The sequence below is a fragment of the Aristolochia californica genome, unplaced genomic scaffold (assembly GCF_029961685.1).
Source record: "Aristolochia californica isolate CCGP_79_NKW_82.1479 unplaced genomic scaffold, dmAriCali1.0.hap1 SCAF_4, whole genome shotgun sequence".
Lineage (NCBI taxonomy): Eukaryota > Viridiplantae > Streptophyta > Magnoliopsida > Piperales > Aristolochiaceae > Aristolochia > Aristolochia californica.
The window spans coordinates 43,430,749-43,447,088 of record NW_027182103.1 but is presented as its reverse complement, the minus strand read 5'-3'; the positions used below and the strand labels follow the sequence as shown (position 1 = coordinate 43,447,088).

The 16,340-nt window shown below is 36.6% G+C and overlaps 2 protein-coding genes across 2 annotated transcripts; one reads left to right on the top strand and one right to left on the bottom strand.

The window, feature by feature from the left end:
* Positions 1 to 8,747, top strand: LOC137961898 (short integuments 2, mitochondrial). Its single transcript, XM_068808517.1, has 11 exons — positions 1 to 37; positions 577 to 696; positions 1,077 to 1,333; positions 2,988 to 3,092; positions 3,883 to 3,960; positions 4,249 to 4,390; positions 4,536 to 4,606; positions 4,898 to 4,994; positions 5,940 to 6,154; positions 6,642 to 6,903; positions 8,213 to 8,747. The coding sequence occupies exons 3-10, from the start codon at positions 1,172 to 1,174 to the stop codon at positions 6,888 to 6,890; spliced, it is 1,119 nt and encodes a 372-aa protein (XP_068664618.1). The 5' UTR covers positions 1 to 37; positions 577 to 696; positions 1,077 to 1,171; the 3' UTR covers positions 6,891 to 6,903; positions 8,213 to 8,747.
* A 91-nt stretch (positions 8,748 to 8,838) lies between these two features.
* LOC137961899 (uncharacterized) lies at positions 8,839 to 10,166 on the bottom strand. The gene is made up of 3 exons (XM_068808518.1): positions 9,804 to 10,166; positions 9,382 to 9,630; positions 8,839 to 9,280 (listed from the first exon to the last, which is right to left on the bottom strand). Exons 1-3 carry the CDS (start codon positions 10,164 to 10,166, stop codon positions 9,026 to 9,028), a joined length of 867 nt encoding a protein of 288 aa, XP_068664619.1. The 3' UTR covers positions 8,839 to 9,025.
* Positions 10,167 to 16,340: the final 6,174 nt, after the last annotated feature.

Genomic DNA, 16,340 nt, shown 5'->3' with positions numbered 1-16,340 from the left:
CTGGCACCACCCTTGTCACAGACATGCGGAGCTTGTGGTAGCTGTTTCTTACCTTTCTCGTCGTCTACTACTTTTGCTATTTCTGCTTTCTTATTTTCGCTCTGGTCTTCTTCTTCTTATAATTCACGTTTATTTTCATGAAGTGGAAGGAAGAGTGTCGTTCTGTTTTAGGAGACTACCGAAGAAAAGTTTTCAGTTTTTGCGATTAAATTTGTGTGTGTGTGTGTGTGTCTTTCTCTTTCGTATTTTTTTTTTTTTTTTGGTTTTTGTTTTCTCTGTAGAAAATGGATGACTTGGAGGCTGGCTATTCAAATTTGTCGATATTTTGTTTTATTTCTAATTCTTTTGAAACTAATAAACTCCCTCAGTCGATATAGAAATCTTTCATCTGTTGAATAAGGCTTAGTTTTTCTTCTTTGCAGAAGGTTCATTTTTTATTTCTCTTAAAAATTGTGCGTCCTTGTTTTTTTAATTTATTTTATTTTTTTTTAATTTGCACATTGGTTCATATTTAATGATCCGTAGCACAGCTTGAAATGGATGTTAACTGACCTTGTCATACCTTTGCTGTTTCAGTTCCACTGCCCACGCTGGTCTTAGAGATTTTGGTACAGAATTATGGTCCACTTAAGAATAAAAGAATGTTATTGAAATAGAGCAATCACCGAGAGTCCCTCTTCTTCCCTTCCTGGAATGGTAAATGCAAAACAATCCTATTGTTCAATACGTGTGTTTCTGACGTTTACAGTATGTAGGTTTTTTGTAGGTCTACTTTTACACTGAGAATGTTGTTAGTAGCCCCTACAGATTTGGCTTTCACAATACAACACCGAAATGAACTGTGTTCTGGCTTCTATTCTTCAGTTTAGATTCAAATATACATACACTTTTTGTTCAATTCCTGGATTATGTCTTCTCTTGGAATTTAATACACAGAGTTGTTAGACATCATTCGTTATAGATATTGAAAATGGTGACATCATTTGACATATACCCTCATAGAAGATATGTTTAATTGACAAAAGGCAGGATTGATTCATACACCAGACCTGAACCTTCAATTCTTTATTCTGCAGGCTTAGTGGTTTAATTGAAGCTCAAGTATGATTCCATTTTTTTTCCTACCAGTATGACTGTGATAGATTGAGCGAAAATTAGCCAGAATAGTGCAATGGTGAACCGTTTGAGGATTGCAAAGAAGGTTGGAGAAATGGGTTTCAATTTGGGTGGTGGGGCCATAAACTGGTTTCCCGGTCACATGGCTGCTGCTACTCGTGCTATACGCGATAGGCTTAAAGTTGCTGACCTCGTCATTGAAGTGAGAGATGCCCGGGTTAGCCACTTATGCATGCCATTCTATCTGTCCACTTCATTAAGCTTATGTGCTACCAGATCCTGCAGTGATAAAAAATATATTTGTATGTTATACGTTTTCTTGTGTTATAATTTTCTACTCTTTCACTTTGAATCCCTTGATAGCTCTCTGCCTGTTTCATGTTAGCATGCAGTGTGCTGCTTATATATATATATATATGTATGTATGTATATTAAATCAGTTTTTGTTCAATGAAAATACTACTTTGAGCAAAAGCTCTACACCAGATTTTTAGGAATGATATGTTGAATTTGAGGCTTGATTTTGCTTTTGATGGCTGATTTTAGTGTGGAACTTTAGTGAAAGGAAGACTTTGAATAAGATGAGAAGACTCTACTTTAACTGGAGTGGTGCATCTTTTCTGGAAATGGATATTTTAATCAGATAGAGGTTCCATCAAGAAGTTTTCATTTCCTTTTGTAATTTTCATAGACCTCCCAGTCTAGAGCAATACCCACATCGAACTTCCAAGGCCCTTTTAGAAACAGTAAGTAGATTTGTTTTTACAGATCGAATCTTGTTTGTTGAGAGAGTACCTTTTCTTGAGGCATCTCTGCTGATGCCTTTAAACATGTGCTGAATTGAACTTTGAATTGTTCAAAATTGTCTTACCTGAGCTATTTCCTGTGGGACTACTCTTCCCTTTAGATGAATAATATGGCCTTTTTCAGCCCTACATGGATTTTTTTAAAGTTCTTTTTTAGCAGATTTTGGGGCCTGCTTTTTCTGTTACGTAATGCCTCCACTATATTGTTCTGGAGCTAGCAAAAATCCATTCGACCTGAAGAGTAACTGTGGACTATGGGGCTTATGGAAGGTTAGGAATCAATGTCTTCAAAGGAACTTAATAGGGGCAGCTGTTGATAGGATCTCAACACTGATTTTAGTTTGCAAGCACTGAACTGATATCCAATTCCAAAGGCAACAAATTTCAATCTTCCTCAAGTCAATTTTCTTCACTGAAATGTGTATGGCACTCAAAGTTGATGTCAGGTTGTTGGGGAACTTGGGCCAGCTGTTTGTTGGGGCATAATTCATGATCATGTGGGGATAGTTGTCATACTTTTCTCTGATTCTTTCAGTATTAAAGACACCTTGAAAGTGGAAAATCCATAGCTTAATTATCTGGGTTATTCAAAAACTTCCTGTAGTCCCTCATCATTGAAGGTGAGTCCCTTTTGTTTTCAGTTGGAAGCACTCAAAAGTATTTGCCTCCAAGGAGCTTAAATCATTACCGACATTTTTTTTTTTTTTTTGCACTGCTTAAATTCTCCTGAATCAGTTAATTCCACCTTTTAGAAGAGGAGATTTCATACCACATCTCATAATTTAAATTTTATCCTGTTGCGAACTTTCTCAGCTATCCTTTAATGCTCTGCTCTGTTCTCTCTCTCTCTCTGTCTCTCTTAGTAAATCCAGCATTATTTCAACTCTTTTATTGTCTGAAAGAACAAGTTTTTCTGTAATGCCTACTTGTATGGAATCCAAGTTTTGTATCTTTATTTGAACTGGTGACAAAGGCTGGGAAATGTTTCTGTGTGTTTCTGAGTTAAATCTTTGATCCTATTCCATTTTCTAGCATATCAGTTGATTCTTCTTGGATGATTGACAGATCCCTTTAACATCCGTAAATGACGATCTGCAAGACGTGCTTTCCAGTAAAAGACGTGTTGTCGCTCTAAACAAGAAAGATTTGGCAAATCCAAATATAATGCATGTAAGTGGATTAGTGTTATCATTAAACAATATTGTGATGGGTTTGATCTTTGTAAGTCATAGAGTTTACCTATGTGTTAGGTCATAGTTAGGGCTGTAAACATTCAATGACAAGCACATCCAGGAGCCCTACTCGGTTCTTTTACCTTGGGTGGAAAAAAGAAGTCCCCTTCTTGGATAATGTGGGTGTGGATCTTTCTCGTGCATCTTATCATGTTTTTATGTTGGTAGCTTTGATATGTATATGTGCAGCTGACAACACTATTAATCTCACAATTTATTTTAGGTACGGTCACATTGTTTCATGTGGTAACCATAAGTACCCAATTTGTAAGTACATATCATATTTATTGCCTATCTGGAATGGACCATATTATAACTTTTGAAAGCTCATTTTTTAATTTAGAAGAGAGAGCAAAAGTTCCCGAACCTTGACAATTATTTGGGGGAGAAAGTGTGTTTATAAATTTTAAAACTATTTGAGTTTTTTAATAGTTTAATTACTATAAAAGAATGAGAAATGTATCTGAGGGTATAGGACTTTTGATTTATGTCATTGTTCCTCGCATGAAAAAAACTTTTTATCTATGTCGAAGCATAGCATTCTTATGGTCCTTTGTGCAGGGTTATACATTTAGTTTTGTTGCTCTTGGCTAGTGCTATCATTTCTTATTGTTTCTCAAGCAGAGTTGTTGTTTGTATTACTGAGCCTTTTCTTCTAATTTGCATGAATATCTTTCATCTTTGCTTCTCTCTCTCTGTTTTTTTTTTTTTTTTGGTGATTCTGGCAGAAATGGATTAGACATTTTGAATCACAAAAGCAAGACTGCCTTCCAATATATGCACACAACAGAACTTCTGTACAAAAGGTTAGTCTGTGCTGAACTGGGAAGATATCTTTCACTGATTTTTTATTTAATTTAGCATATTTATTTTAAATGAAAGTAGTAATGCTATTTATATTTTAGACTACCCTGGGTACCCTGGAAGCCTTCTTTCGTTGTTTTGTACTTTCATATTGTATGCATTTTTTTCTTCTTTCTTTTAGGCGTGGACGAGAAGTGTTCTTGCATTGCTTTGTGCTTGTTTTCTATTCTTGTGTTTTAATACCTTTGTCTTGTTTTTGGCTTCTTCTAATTTGTTGTTTGTGAACCAAGCTTTTAGCACTTGTGGAGTTGAAGTTAAAGGAAGTGATCTCAAGGGAACCTACTCTACTTGTTATGGTGCTCGGTGTTCCTAATGTAGGCAAATCAGCGCTTATTAATTCTATCCATCAAATTGCATCATCACGATTTCCTGGTAAAGTCTTGTTTCCAGCTAATGTAATCTAAGTAGCTTCTGTAAAATAAGATCATCTTACCAGTATATTTTATTAGAAGAATATATTTTTAAGGAGAAGCCTCATGTATAGTATTTTTTTGTCTCTCTATGATCTTTATTGTAGTACAGGAGAAGACCAAGCGGGCCACTGTGGGGCCATTACCAGGTGTTACTCGAGATATTGCAGGATTTAAGGTCAGATTGCTGACTGACTTCTAAAACCTAAATGGATTCTGAGTGTTATTTTCTTTTTGGAACTGCAGATATCAAAAGAAGATTGAGTGCTAAGCTTATTTGTGTTTTTACCCAAGGAATGCTTCTGTGTCAATTTGGTCTTTTATGCGCTTTTGTTGTTATGGTCGTAGTTGACAGTTATGAAGTATTTCTGTTGTTGAAATTTTAATCCTGTAAATTTATGTAGAAAAAAATGTCTGCTGTCTACTTTTCAATACTTTTCATTACTAAGCTTATGGATTTTGGTTGCAGATAGCACATCAGCCAAGTATATATGTCCTTGATACCCCAGGTGTACTTGTTCCTAGTATACCAGATGTAGAGACAGGGTTGAAACTTGCATTAACAGGTTGATTGTCTTTGATATCTTTTATATTTTTTTCCATCTATTTTGAAGTTTTTACTAGCACCATGTGTATCATCATCATCGTCTTATGGAGACATTTTTAATGATTATTTTAAGGGTATTTATGTGTGTTGAGCTGTCTCTCTGCATGTTGAGTAGATACAGAAATATTAAGTGTCCTTAACATGTATTACGAACACATGAAATATGATAGCTATGATTTTATTGCCATTTGGTTGGTAATTCTTGTCATAGTTCCTGTGTCAAGGATTCCTGAATCAGAATTGAGGTGTTGTTAGATACGCCATGACACTATATGAGCAGATTAGTTCTTTGATGCGAGCATCTTTCTTCTTGATGCCTTCATGTTAGCTATTGCTTCTCTTTTTTAGGTCAGCTTTTGTGCTTTCTTTTATGTGCTTATGGATCTGGAACGGAAGCTTTGTCTTTTTCTTTCTGAAAATTGGATGAAGTCTGTTTTTCAGATTGGGTAAGTGGATATGATTCACAAGTCATCTTGAAGGTTTTCAAACTCCACTATAAACTTCTTGATAAAATTCTTGCCGTTATATGAAGGTAGATATGTTAACTTCATTTAAAACCAACCTGGAGTTCTAGGGTCAATTATCATTTTTAATAAGCTGTCCTGCTTGTATTTCATTTTATTGTTTTTTTGGCAATTAAAATTTTATTTATTATGTATTTCCTTCCTTTTTTGGGCATTTGCCTTATGTATTTCATGTGTTACCTTTCTCCTTTTGTTACTGGTTTGTTGGTATGCTTTTGATTTCTCTGCCTTTTTGGCTACTTTGTCCATTTCATGGTTCTAAAAGGACCTGTGGATCATGTTTTTTTTTTTTTTGAAAAGGAACCTGTGGATCATGTTACCTTTGTTTATAACTTATTGGATCTTATTTCCTAATACTTTACTTTTTCAATCTTATACAGGGGCTGTGAAAGATTCTATTGTAGGTGAGGAGCGTCTTGCTCAATATTTGCTTGCTATATTAAACACAAGAAGTACCCCTCTGCATTGGAAACACTTGCGTCATAGAAGAGTAGAAAGGTGTCTAGAAGAGCAACAGGATCAGGATGTTAATTTACGAGCATCGTTGCCATGGAAGAGGAAATTATTGAATGATTCTGATGTCCACTATATTGAGGTAACATTCCTTTTGTTTATATTATGCATCAAAAGGTATCTTCCCGTGGTATTACTGTTAAGCATTCTAGAAAGGTGTAGTCTCTTGTTCCGGTGTCTGGCCTGGCTGTGGTGTAGCTGAATATGTTGTTTTTTGTCCCTTTGGGTTATGGCTGCATTGCTTTTGGGTATGATATGATTATCTCTAAGCTTCTTTTATTGTTGCTGTTGAACTGTTTCTTGTTTTTGTTCTTTTACTGTCTTCCTTGGTTATTTGTTACCTTTCAATTCTAATATATATCTGGGTTTTGCTATCTTATATAATTAGCTTTTTTTAAAAAAAAAAAATTGATCTATCATGTTTGGTTTTCCTTTGTATCTTTTATGACCATTTGTTTCTTTATTTTTTATTGTATCAACTGTCAACATTACTGGCATGAGAGTGCGATGTTTATGGGTTACATAAATAATTTTCCTGGATTAGTGATGATCAAATCTTTATTACACAGGGTGTAGTGGCTGAAGTTCAGAGGGCTCTTTACTCAACTTATTCTGAATTTGAGGGCAATATGGATGATGAGAGTGATTTAATGAGCTTAATCGATGAGCAGTTTGCTGCACTGCAAAAGGCATTTAAAATATCTGTTCACAAGACAGGTGAGGAGGCTCGTATGATGGTATCTAAGAAGTTTCTCACTCTATTTCGGATGGGTAAACTTGGTCAGTTCACGCTTGATGAAGTCCCAGGTTCCTTGTGATCCCTACCAAAAGGTGAATCTTTGCTCTTTCTTTGAACTTGTAAAATATAGGACAAATTCTTATTAGAACTATGATGAGTTAGCTTGTATTTGTGAAGAATTATTTTTCTGTATTTTGGATGTCTGGTACATTGGTTACTGAAAGGCAAGATGTGACATATTCTCCATTCTTTACTGAGTTCTTCTTTTATGTTTTATATACTTACCGTATTAGTTACCATATATTTAAATGGGATCACTTGTACATGGTATTTTCTATTAGGATGGGTGTATTGGTTTTATCTAGTGTATTGTATACACTAAAATCTGATACCCATGGAATAGGACCCATAACTTTTGACTTATTATATGCATAGCACCTTAAAAAAATTAAATGAGCAATCCCTCCCTCTCCATGTTAAAATTATTTAATTCAGCCACAAAATGTACAAAAAATGTCTTCTATATCTATTTTGAGTGGAGTGGCGCCACATGGAGTGGTGGGGAGCTGGTGCTAGCCTTCCACCCCCTGGGCACTCACGTCCGTCCCCTCCTGCTACCATTTTCTACGCCTTGTCCCTCCCCTACTCTTTAGATCTTCTATTTTTCCTGACTCTGAAAAGTGGCAGGAAATATAGAGTAAATCAGCTATTTTTTCTGCTCTCGGTTTGCTTTGTTGCATCTGCACATGCATGTTGCTGTTGCTTTAGTCGTTTGACATAGAATCAGGTATCATCAGAAGAGATAGAATCAGGTATCATCAGAAGAGACTGAACGCTTCTTTCTTTTGAGACATGACAGGGTGATGAGATTATTCAGGTTCTCTTAGTGCATGGTTAATTTTCTACTGATGATCTCTTTGTTAATTCCAATATTATGTTACTTCTCTCTTATTAATGCGTTAAGTTCCTTCCTCCCCATGTTTTGATTTTCTTCATGATGCTCTGCTTTATTATTGTCGTCAGTCATCTTCTGTAGACTTTCCCATGAGGAAGATGGGCCAGTATAACCTGCGCAAGTTATGCTAGGATAGTTTTATTTTATTTTTTATTTTATGTAGCATTTAATTTAATTATTCACTTGATTGATTAATGTTAATAATCAACATCATTTTATAGCAAAGCAGGCCACTATTCATGCCCGATTTTTGAAACCATAAAATGTAGCATTTAACAAGTCAAGTTTTCTGAGGATTCTTATCCTGTCCTCTTGAACACCTTATTTTAACTACACTCTGGGTGTGGTTCGCTTTTATTTTATTGGGAGCTTGTACTGGTATTAGTATCAGGATTGTCATATTAGATGTAAAAAGTTTAACTTTTCAGTTCATTTCGTTGTCCCAGGGCGTGTAGGAGCTTGATGGACTCTGGTGGGGATCATGTCAAGTTAACCTACACGAAGGTTTTACAGACAAGGCTTCTGGTGCCCAAGGAACGTGGCGGAAAATCTACAGCTTCTCAGAGGAAACATTATATTCAAAGCTTGCTGAAACCATCGAATCCATGCATCCGTTTCTGTGCTCTCGATGAGCATCTTCAGACCATGCATCTCGAAACTGATGATATCTCAGAGAAGACAATGACTGGCATCGAGAACAATGAGCCGGGTGCACCCTTGTGGGATAATCCAGCCATTCACGTATAGAAATTTTAACTTACCTGACCTTGTAGCTGAATCCTGATAGACCGACTGGATCGATAAAAAAAAAAAAAAGTAGCGGTTGAAGAGGTTTCAATCTGCCCCTGATAACAAAGAGTGTATCTGTTCTTGGTTTAGTCTAACCATTTCTTGAAAATTTGGTTTAACAACCAATGGTATGATCAAATTCTAACAGACAATGTACAGTTTTCAAGGTATTTTTAAATGCTCAAAAATATATATTTCCAAGTCGCTCATTACCTACCGAGTTCATGTATCATGGCTATCTTCATGAAGGGAAGCTGGAGCTGCCATTCACGTACTGGAAGTTTGAGGCCACCCATTGTTCAACAGAGGGATCACTAACCTGAGCTTTTGTTAATCGTGTATTCAACAATTTGAGAATAAATCAAAATAAACCAGTTTCAATGGTCTCTCAGGTATCGGCAATACAAAGAAGGAAGCAACTCTAATCTGCACCAGGCAGTTGGTCATCCACCAAGTTGGCTCGTCGACGTTCAGGGCCGAGATAGGAGGACATCTTTGTAAGTGGTGGGCTCTGCAACCTGTATCCTTCTTTGTCGTTGCTCTTCTAGGATCAAAGGAACTTGTCCCTCCCTTGCTCTGCTCAGCCGTTCTTGGGCTCCGCCTCGTAGCTTCTCAAGCCTACCTCCATCCATTTGTTGCATCTGAAACACCTTGATCACATTTATGAATCCCCCAATGAAGAACAAGAGGCTTGCAGAGATCCCCAGCCAAACCCAGGTTGTGCTCTGCGTAAAAGGATTCAGATGAGTCGTCACATCTTATCAAATGGAGTAGAGATCTAAGCCAGTTCAGATAACAAAGGCAGTGCATTTGAAATTGTACTTACCAGCAACTCTAAACCTCGGTGGGTTAATCCGTAATGGCTGTAGGAATTAAGAATCCCGCCGATAAAAAATAACAAACTTCCGAGAAGAAGAGGGATTTGGACACCCTTCTGGAGAATCTGGACGTGGCCGTCTGCCCTCTCATAATACTGGCACAGATCATGGATGGAACCAAGCACCCATAAAGCCGTCCCTGCTATCAGTAAATTCAAAACAAGCTGCTCAAACCCAAAATCGTAGCGTTTCTCCCCCTGCAATTTCCCCAAAAAGGAAATCATTTTAGTTACTGACCTCGCACCATCGAAACAGATGTTAATGGCCAATCACAAGTGCTAAAAGAGTAACAGTCTACATTAACTGGTTTTTGCTCTGAGCGGTACTGTTGTGGTCACTGTTGGTAAAGTTTAGAGTTGAACAGAGGTACCTGAACAAGCAAGAAGCATATGCCTAACAAGATGACAAGAGATCCCAGTGCGTGCACGCAGGGAACTGCAAATTCAACTAGTGCCAGCTGCAAATCATACTCCATCAACGACCAGCGATAGTCGATCCCAGCCAAATGAGCCGTGAGGTCATGAAGGTTCACGACGGTAATGATACCAAGTGCTATGAAGATGACAACAAGGCCGGTTTTGGAGTCCCCGGCTTCAGAGAGCAGCGTCAAGAACCCTCCAATAAGGAGGACCGTAGCAAACAGGTACAGACCGGCGTTTATGTACTCCCACCGGTTCCGCCCCCGCCGGGGACCGTACATTCGGCTCTCTCGCGCTGTTGCAACTTTCACCATCGTTAACTAGGCCGACGAGGAATTCACAGTTCGGCCGGGAAGCGTAAAAAAATGATGGTATCTGCAAATCTGAAAAGAACCAGAAACAAACTACAAATGGACCGATTTCGGTAGGGATTTTCGTGGCGTTGCGGGAAAGTCTTTATCTCTCGAGACAGTGGAACGATTTGACGGGGAAAGAGTAACAAAGGCAGAGATAAACGTGGGAAAGCGGTTAGGAACAAATACGTGTCTTCCTGCATGAGCTACTATGAAATATTAAATTAACAGTTACGTTAACTTCACAGAATTCAGGATGAGATTGTCGGATTGGCTCCAGAGACAAGATTGGTTGAATAAGCCAGTGCAGTCGCCACGCCAGTCACTCTTGACTAATTCCCACTTCCAACCACAAGCCTTTGGCAAAATTCACCGGCATTCCTTCTGGGATCTTCTTCGGTTCTCTGCCCTGCAACTCCTGAGGGTGAAGAAGAAGCAGTACTTTGTAAACCACAACAGTTTTTGTATTCATATTAGTGACAGTCATTTTTTTAGAATAATGAATATTAGTTACACCCTTAATGAGTTCAAACTTCAAACAGCAAGCCAAAGATGGAAAATATATCATCGTTTGTTTTTACAAAGCAGAGTCTATAATCGATTCTTCACTGTTCAGTTGCTGTTGAGATGAATTGTTCCCGCACCTTCAACTGATCAGAGGAACGGCAAATAAGTGAAAACAACGCGACAACGAGACACTGTGACGAAGAAAGACTGACTGTTGCTTCTGCTGCTGTCACTGCTATGCCATAGCGATCCTTGAAAGACTTCTTTTTCATCTGCTCGAACTTGGTTTGTAAGGGACATGAAGTAACTTCCATGCCATTTTCACGATCTTTACCCTCATTCTTGATGGCGTCTGGAAGTTTGTACTGAAAGTTTTGCTGCCGCTGCTTCTGTTGATTCACAAGTTTCCTGCTTTTCAGGTTGGGATGCGGAAGACGGGTTCGAAGACAAGCTTTTTTCTCAGTTTTTTAATTAGTTGATCTGGCCAGTCTATTTCTACACAGATTCTGTTTTTGCTTGCAGGGATTAAGAGAGAACACGCCTCTTTGCTCATCGATAGGTAGAGTTTTTGTCATTATCCAATGTCTTGTCAGTACTTATATTCAAGCTTGGTTCTTAATTCGAAAAAGTTTATAATCACTCGCAAATAAATCTTTGTAAACCACGAGATAGACCTCGAATTTGGCGGGCATTCGCTCTTGCTTAACCCGCCTCACGGGAAGGAGCTTCTGGGAAGACAAGACTCAAATAGAGTTCATGACCATACAGGTTGCATCACTCTGTGCTTAGATTTTAATTAAATATTACAACTTCCTTTCTCCCTCCATAGTAACCATGGGGATGAATTCTATGAAATCAAATACATGCATGCACAAATCAATAATAAAGTATGGGGAGAAAGCCATGTTGCAAAAAAAATTCTAATACAAGGGAAAAGGAAAGGTCATGGCCAATGCAACAATGAAAGGAGAAGCCTTAGGACTCCTTTTGTCAAAGAGAAGCTATTAAAACAAACTGAAATTTATAATTGGAAGATTTGAAAGTAATAAGAAATTGATCAGCCATCTCTGAGGGTAAAAAATCAGGCAACAACAGGAGCAATTAAAGACATCAATGAGTTGCAGAATAATTGATAGCAGAGGGAGAGAGAAAAGGCCAAATGACACGAAGCTTTGGATGCATTGCCATCACGGTGACAAATTGGAGGAAACTCTGAACGGGGTTTAGGGTGCGGACAATGCCGCCATCGGGTAAAAATAGGGTTTATGTTCATCGTCACTGTCATTGCTGCTGTGATTTCCGTGGCCATAACCATATTGTTAAGAGCTTCTTCATCTGCTTCAGCTTGGCTTTGATGGAGATGAGACGACCTCCATGGACGCTTTGATGTGTTGGCTCGACCTTTTCCTGCTCCTGTGCTTTGGGTAGAAGGAGAGGCCCCGGTCGCTGGTGTGCCACGAATTCGTTTCTACGGAGCGAACGCATACGCATAGGCATGGCGATGCCAACAACACTAGTCGTTCACCCAGAAATCTTGATACCCGATAAGCGATAACCGGTGGAGTGAGAGGAGGATTTAAAGCCTTTTCGATCGTGAGAAACATCTTTCACTTACAAGAATCTAATCATGTGCCAAAGTAGTCAAGGTTCCTAGTTTGCGCCTTTCGCAAAAACGAAGGCCATGCAAATACACGAGGGAATCCGTCTTATAATATAAAAGAAAAAGGGAATTTTACCAAAAATATCAGATTGAAACAACTTATTTATGAAAACAATGAAGATCTTAACTTATTTGCAAAACTACTGAACTTTGACCGGTTTACTGTATATGTGGACAGTCCAAGGCGACACATAAGCTTTGACTACTTATGCGTCGCCCCATCAGCAGAGTGATACTATAGATGAACACAGAGGTTGCCACGTCATTATTATTGAAAGGCGCAAACAAGTAACCTTGACTACGATAATTTTTTTAATTAATAAATATTTTAATTGCTATTAAATGGTGTTAAATAAGTAAGAGTTATTTTTTTAATTGTTTATTAAAAATTTTAATAATTTTTTATTTTAGATATAAGGTAATAAAAAAGTGTATTTGATTTTTAATTTTTTAAAATTTATTCAAAATTTTATCATGTAATGACGTGGGAGATGACGTGTCAATAATAATGACGTGGCATCCTTTGTGTTCATCTACATTATCGCTTTGATGACAAGGCGATGCGTAAGCAGTCAAAGCTTACGTGTCGCCTTTGACTATCCACATATACAGTGGACAGGTCAAAGTTCGGTAGTTTTGCAAATAAGTTGAGATCTTCGTTGTTTTCATAAATAAGTTGTTTCAAACTGGTATTTTGGTAAAATTCCCAAGAAAAAATATGAATAAAGATAATAAACAAAGGAAGAGAAAAAAATATTTGGGCATTATCTTTTATTAATCAATAACCTTTTATGGGGGTTAGTGCACTTACTTAGTGTAAGTGAAAGTGAAAGGGGAAGTGAATTACTTATTGGTGTTATTAATGTCGTAGATGTAAAGTACACCGGAAAACACTTCCCTATATTAGTGTCCAAAATGAAAAAAACCGTAATGTAAATAAGAGAATGAATTACTTTTTATAATATACCTAAATAAATCATATACCTAAACAGATAATTAACCTAAACAAACAAATAATGTAGTGTTAAAAATATATAAATATACTAAGTAATTAAATTAGATAGATTATAGTTTAGTCTAAATTAACACAATAATTACGTGTGAAAATTAACTGGTGTACTAATTAGTTATAAAAAATAGATAAATAAAAAGTAAAAAAATAATAGTAATAATTATAATAAATAAATAAATAAATAAATAAATAAAATATTTTATTAATAACATAATATAGATTTTTACGCAGTATAAATTAATAATATATTTTCAAAAAAATTAAAATAATTACTTTAATTAATTATAAAATATAAAATATTTGAACAAATGTTTACTTTAACAATATTTTAATTATCACTCTTAAATCACTAATTTAATATAGTAATAAAAGTCAATAATATAATAAATAAATAAATTTATTAGTAAAATAATATAGCTTTTTACGTAGTATAAATTAATAATATATTTCTAAAAAATTAAAATTATTTAGTTTAATTAATTAAAAAATAGAATAATTAAAAAAATACTTGATCAAATGCTTACTTTAACAATATTTTAATTACCACTCTTAAATCAATAATTTAGTATATTAATAAATATAATTAATATAATAAATAAATAAATATATTAATTAATAATAACATAAGATTGATTTTTACGTAGTATAAATTAATAATATATTTCCAAAAAATTATAAATCCTTAGTTTAATTAATTATAAAAACAGAATAATTAAACAAAAATACTTGATCAAATGCTTACTTTAACAATACTTTAATATATGATTTGGTCTCTTTTTTTTTTTGTAGGTGAGTCTTGATTTGATTGAATCACTTGATCCTATTTAGGGATGGTTCTGAACTGGTGCAACATGGAGCCTATCCTGCTCTATGAAGCGTTAGGGGTGGCTTCGAACTGAGCCGGCTCGAGCTCAGCTCGATTCGATTCAGTATACCTGGATCTTGAGTTGAGTTCAAGATTCGGGATCGGCTCGTTTAAATTAACGAGCCGAGCTCAACCGAATCAAGGTTCGGCTTGAAATCTCGCGAGTCGGCTCGTTAATTTAACGAGCGGTGTAGGATTCGGGGGAGTCGGGACCAGGGAGCGAGACCAAGAGCGTCGAGCGGAGAGGGAGCGAGAGCAAAGGCGGGGGGGGGGGGGGGGTGTGGAATGCTTCCTCACCTCACCACTGCCAAGGGGAGGAAGAATTTTTTCCCCCTCGCCAGCCGCTAGATCCCCTTCCCTTCGATTTCTTCGCCTCTGTTTCCGTTGCCGACGACAGGTCCTCGCCCGCACTGCTAGACTCCCTTCACTTCAACCGCCCTATGTGTGAAGATGATTTCGCACGTGTGAAAATCACATGTGCGAGATCATAAACAAGTGAAACCACCCACGCGAAGACAATTTCGCACGTGTGAAAGTCACACGTGCGAGATCATAAACAAGTTAAAAAAAAACTCTTTGTCCCTTCCTCATGACTCTTGAAAAAATTGAAAAGATATTTTAGTATATATACGTTTCTAGAGATTATTAGTGGTTTTTTCAAGAAATGTTGAAAAACAAATTTTAGTAGAAATACGTTTTTAGGGACTATTAGTGCCTCATGTTTTTTTAAATCATTTTTCTAATTAGAAAACTTTATTAAAAGATCATATAATTTTCTAAGTAAGATTTTCTTGCCAAGATGGGCTAGAAAACCGTATAGAAAAAATTTGAATAAGCATTTGACAGTTGATGCTATAATACTTTTAGCATGAGGCAATTTTTATAGCAATTTTGTGTTTGACATTTTATTTGATTAAAAATTTATCGATAAGTATAGTAATATATTAGATTGATTATTAATTTTTATTTATTTCCCTAGAAGAGGGAATAAGAGGTCCATTTAAATTTCCTAAGAAAATTTTAAAATATTTCTTATAATTTTCTAGAAAGTCTCTAATTACAAAATAAGCTAGACCATATTTGGGGTAAAAAATATTAATATTGGTGGGTTTTAATCCATTATCGAGATTCAATCCCGAACCTCCCCTATCATTATTTTTTTTAAATGTATGCATAATTTTATAGATAATTTATTTGACATATATTTTATGTAGAGTATTAAATGTAGGTTAACCTCGAACTCGGCTAGAGCTCGAGTCCGAACTCGGTTAAAATTATTAGGCTCAAGCTTGATTACAATTTTAGGCTTGAAGCTAGGTCTACTTGAGCTCAAGTTCGAAATATTTAAATCAAGCTCGACTCGAACATAGGAAGGTTCAGACTCAGCCTAATTCGATGTTAGCTTTATGCCCAATTTTAAGTAGAGGTCATGCCCAATTTTATGTAGAGGTCATGGATAATTTTATAAACAATTTATTTGACATGTATTTTTTGAAAAGTTTTAAATGGATGTTAGAGTTCGAACATGAGACATGTAATTTTGAAAAAGTTTTAAATGAATGTTGAAGCTCGAGCTCGGGGCGAACTCGGTTAAAATTATTAGGCTTGAGCTTGATAACAATGTTAGGCTCGAGGTTGGGCTCAGCTCGAGCTTGAGTTTGAAATATTTAAATTAAACTCGGCTCGAACATAGGCAGGTCAGGCTGTCAGAGTGGTTCTATCCACTCTTGTAGGCGGTAGTTTTTTGCACCTAACAGATCAGTTTGTTGGGTTGTATTGGCTGACCGCTGTCATGGTATTAGAGCTGGGCACGCCACGTCCCGCGTTCGAATCCCGTGAGAGGCGATCAAGAATGGGCGGGGTGGGTGTCAGAGTGGTTCCGTCCACTCTTGTAGGCGGTAGCTTTCCGCACCTAACAGATCGGTCTGTTGGGTTGTATTGGCTAACCGCTGTCACGGGCTTGGCTCGATTCGATGTCACCCCTGGGAAGCATAGAAGAAGTTCATGTGCATTACTCTATTCATTCAATTAGGCCGTTAGTGGTGAATGAGTGACTTTTCATTTAAATCACGTAGGTAATCTTCTTAGGCA

What these genes read in the sequence shown, in the direction of transcription:
- LOC137961898 (XM_068808517.1), top strand. Translation starts at nt 1,172, where the DNA reads ATGGTGAACCGTTTGAGGATTGCAAAGAAGGTTGGAGAAATGGGTTTC. An exon ending in TTGAAGTGAGAGATGCCCGG is followed by an intron (nt 1,334 to 2,987) that starts GTTAGCCACTTA and finishes GATGATTGACAG; the next exon opens with ATCCCTTTAACATCCGTAAA. An exon ending in CTGATGTCCACTATATTGAG is followed by an intron (nt 6,155 to 6,641) that starts GTAACATTCCTT and finishes TTTATTACACAG; the next exon opens with GGTGTAGTGGCTGAAGTTCA.
- LOC137961899 (XM_068808518.1), bottom strand. Translation starts at nt 10,166, where the DNA reads ATGGTGAAAGTTGCAACAGCGCGAGAGAGCCGAATGTACGGTCCCCGG. An exon ending in TATGCTTCTTGCTTGTTCAG is followed by an intron (nt 9,631 to 9,803) that starts GTACCTCTGTTC and finishes GGGAAATTGCAG; the next exon opens with GGGGAGAAACGCTACGATTT. An exon ending in ACCGAGGTTTAGAGTTGCTG is followed by an intron (nt 9,281 to 9,381) that starts GTAAGTACAATT and finishes CCTTTTACGCAG; the next exon opens with AGCACAACCTGGGTTTGGCT.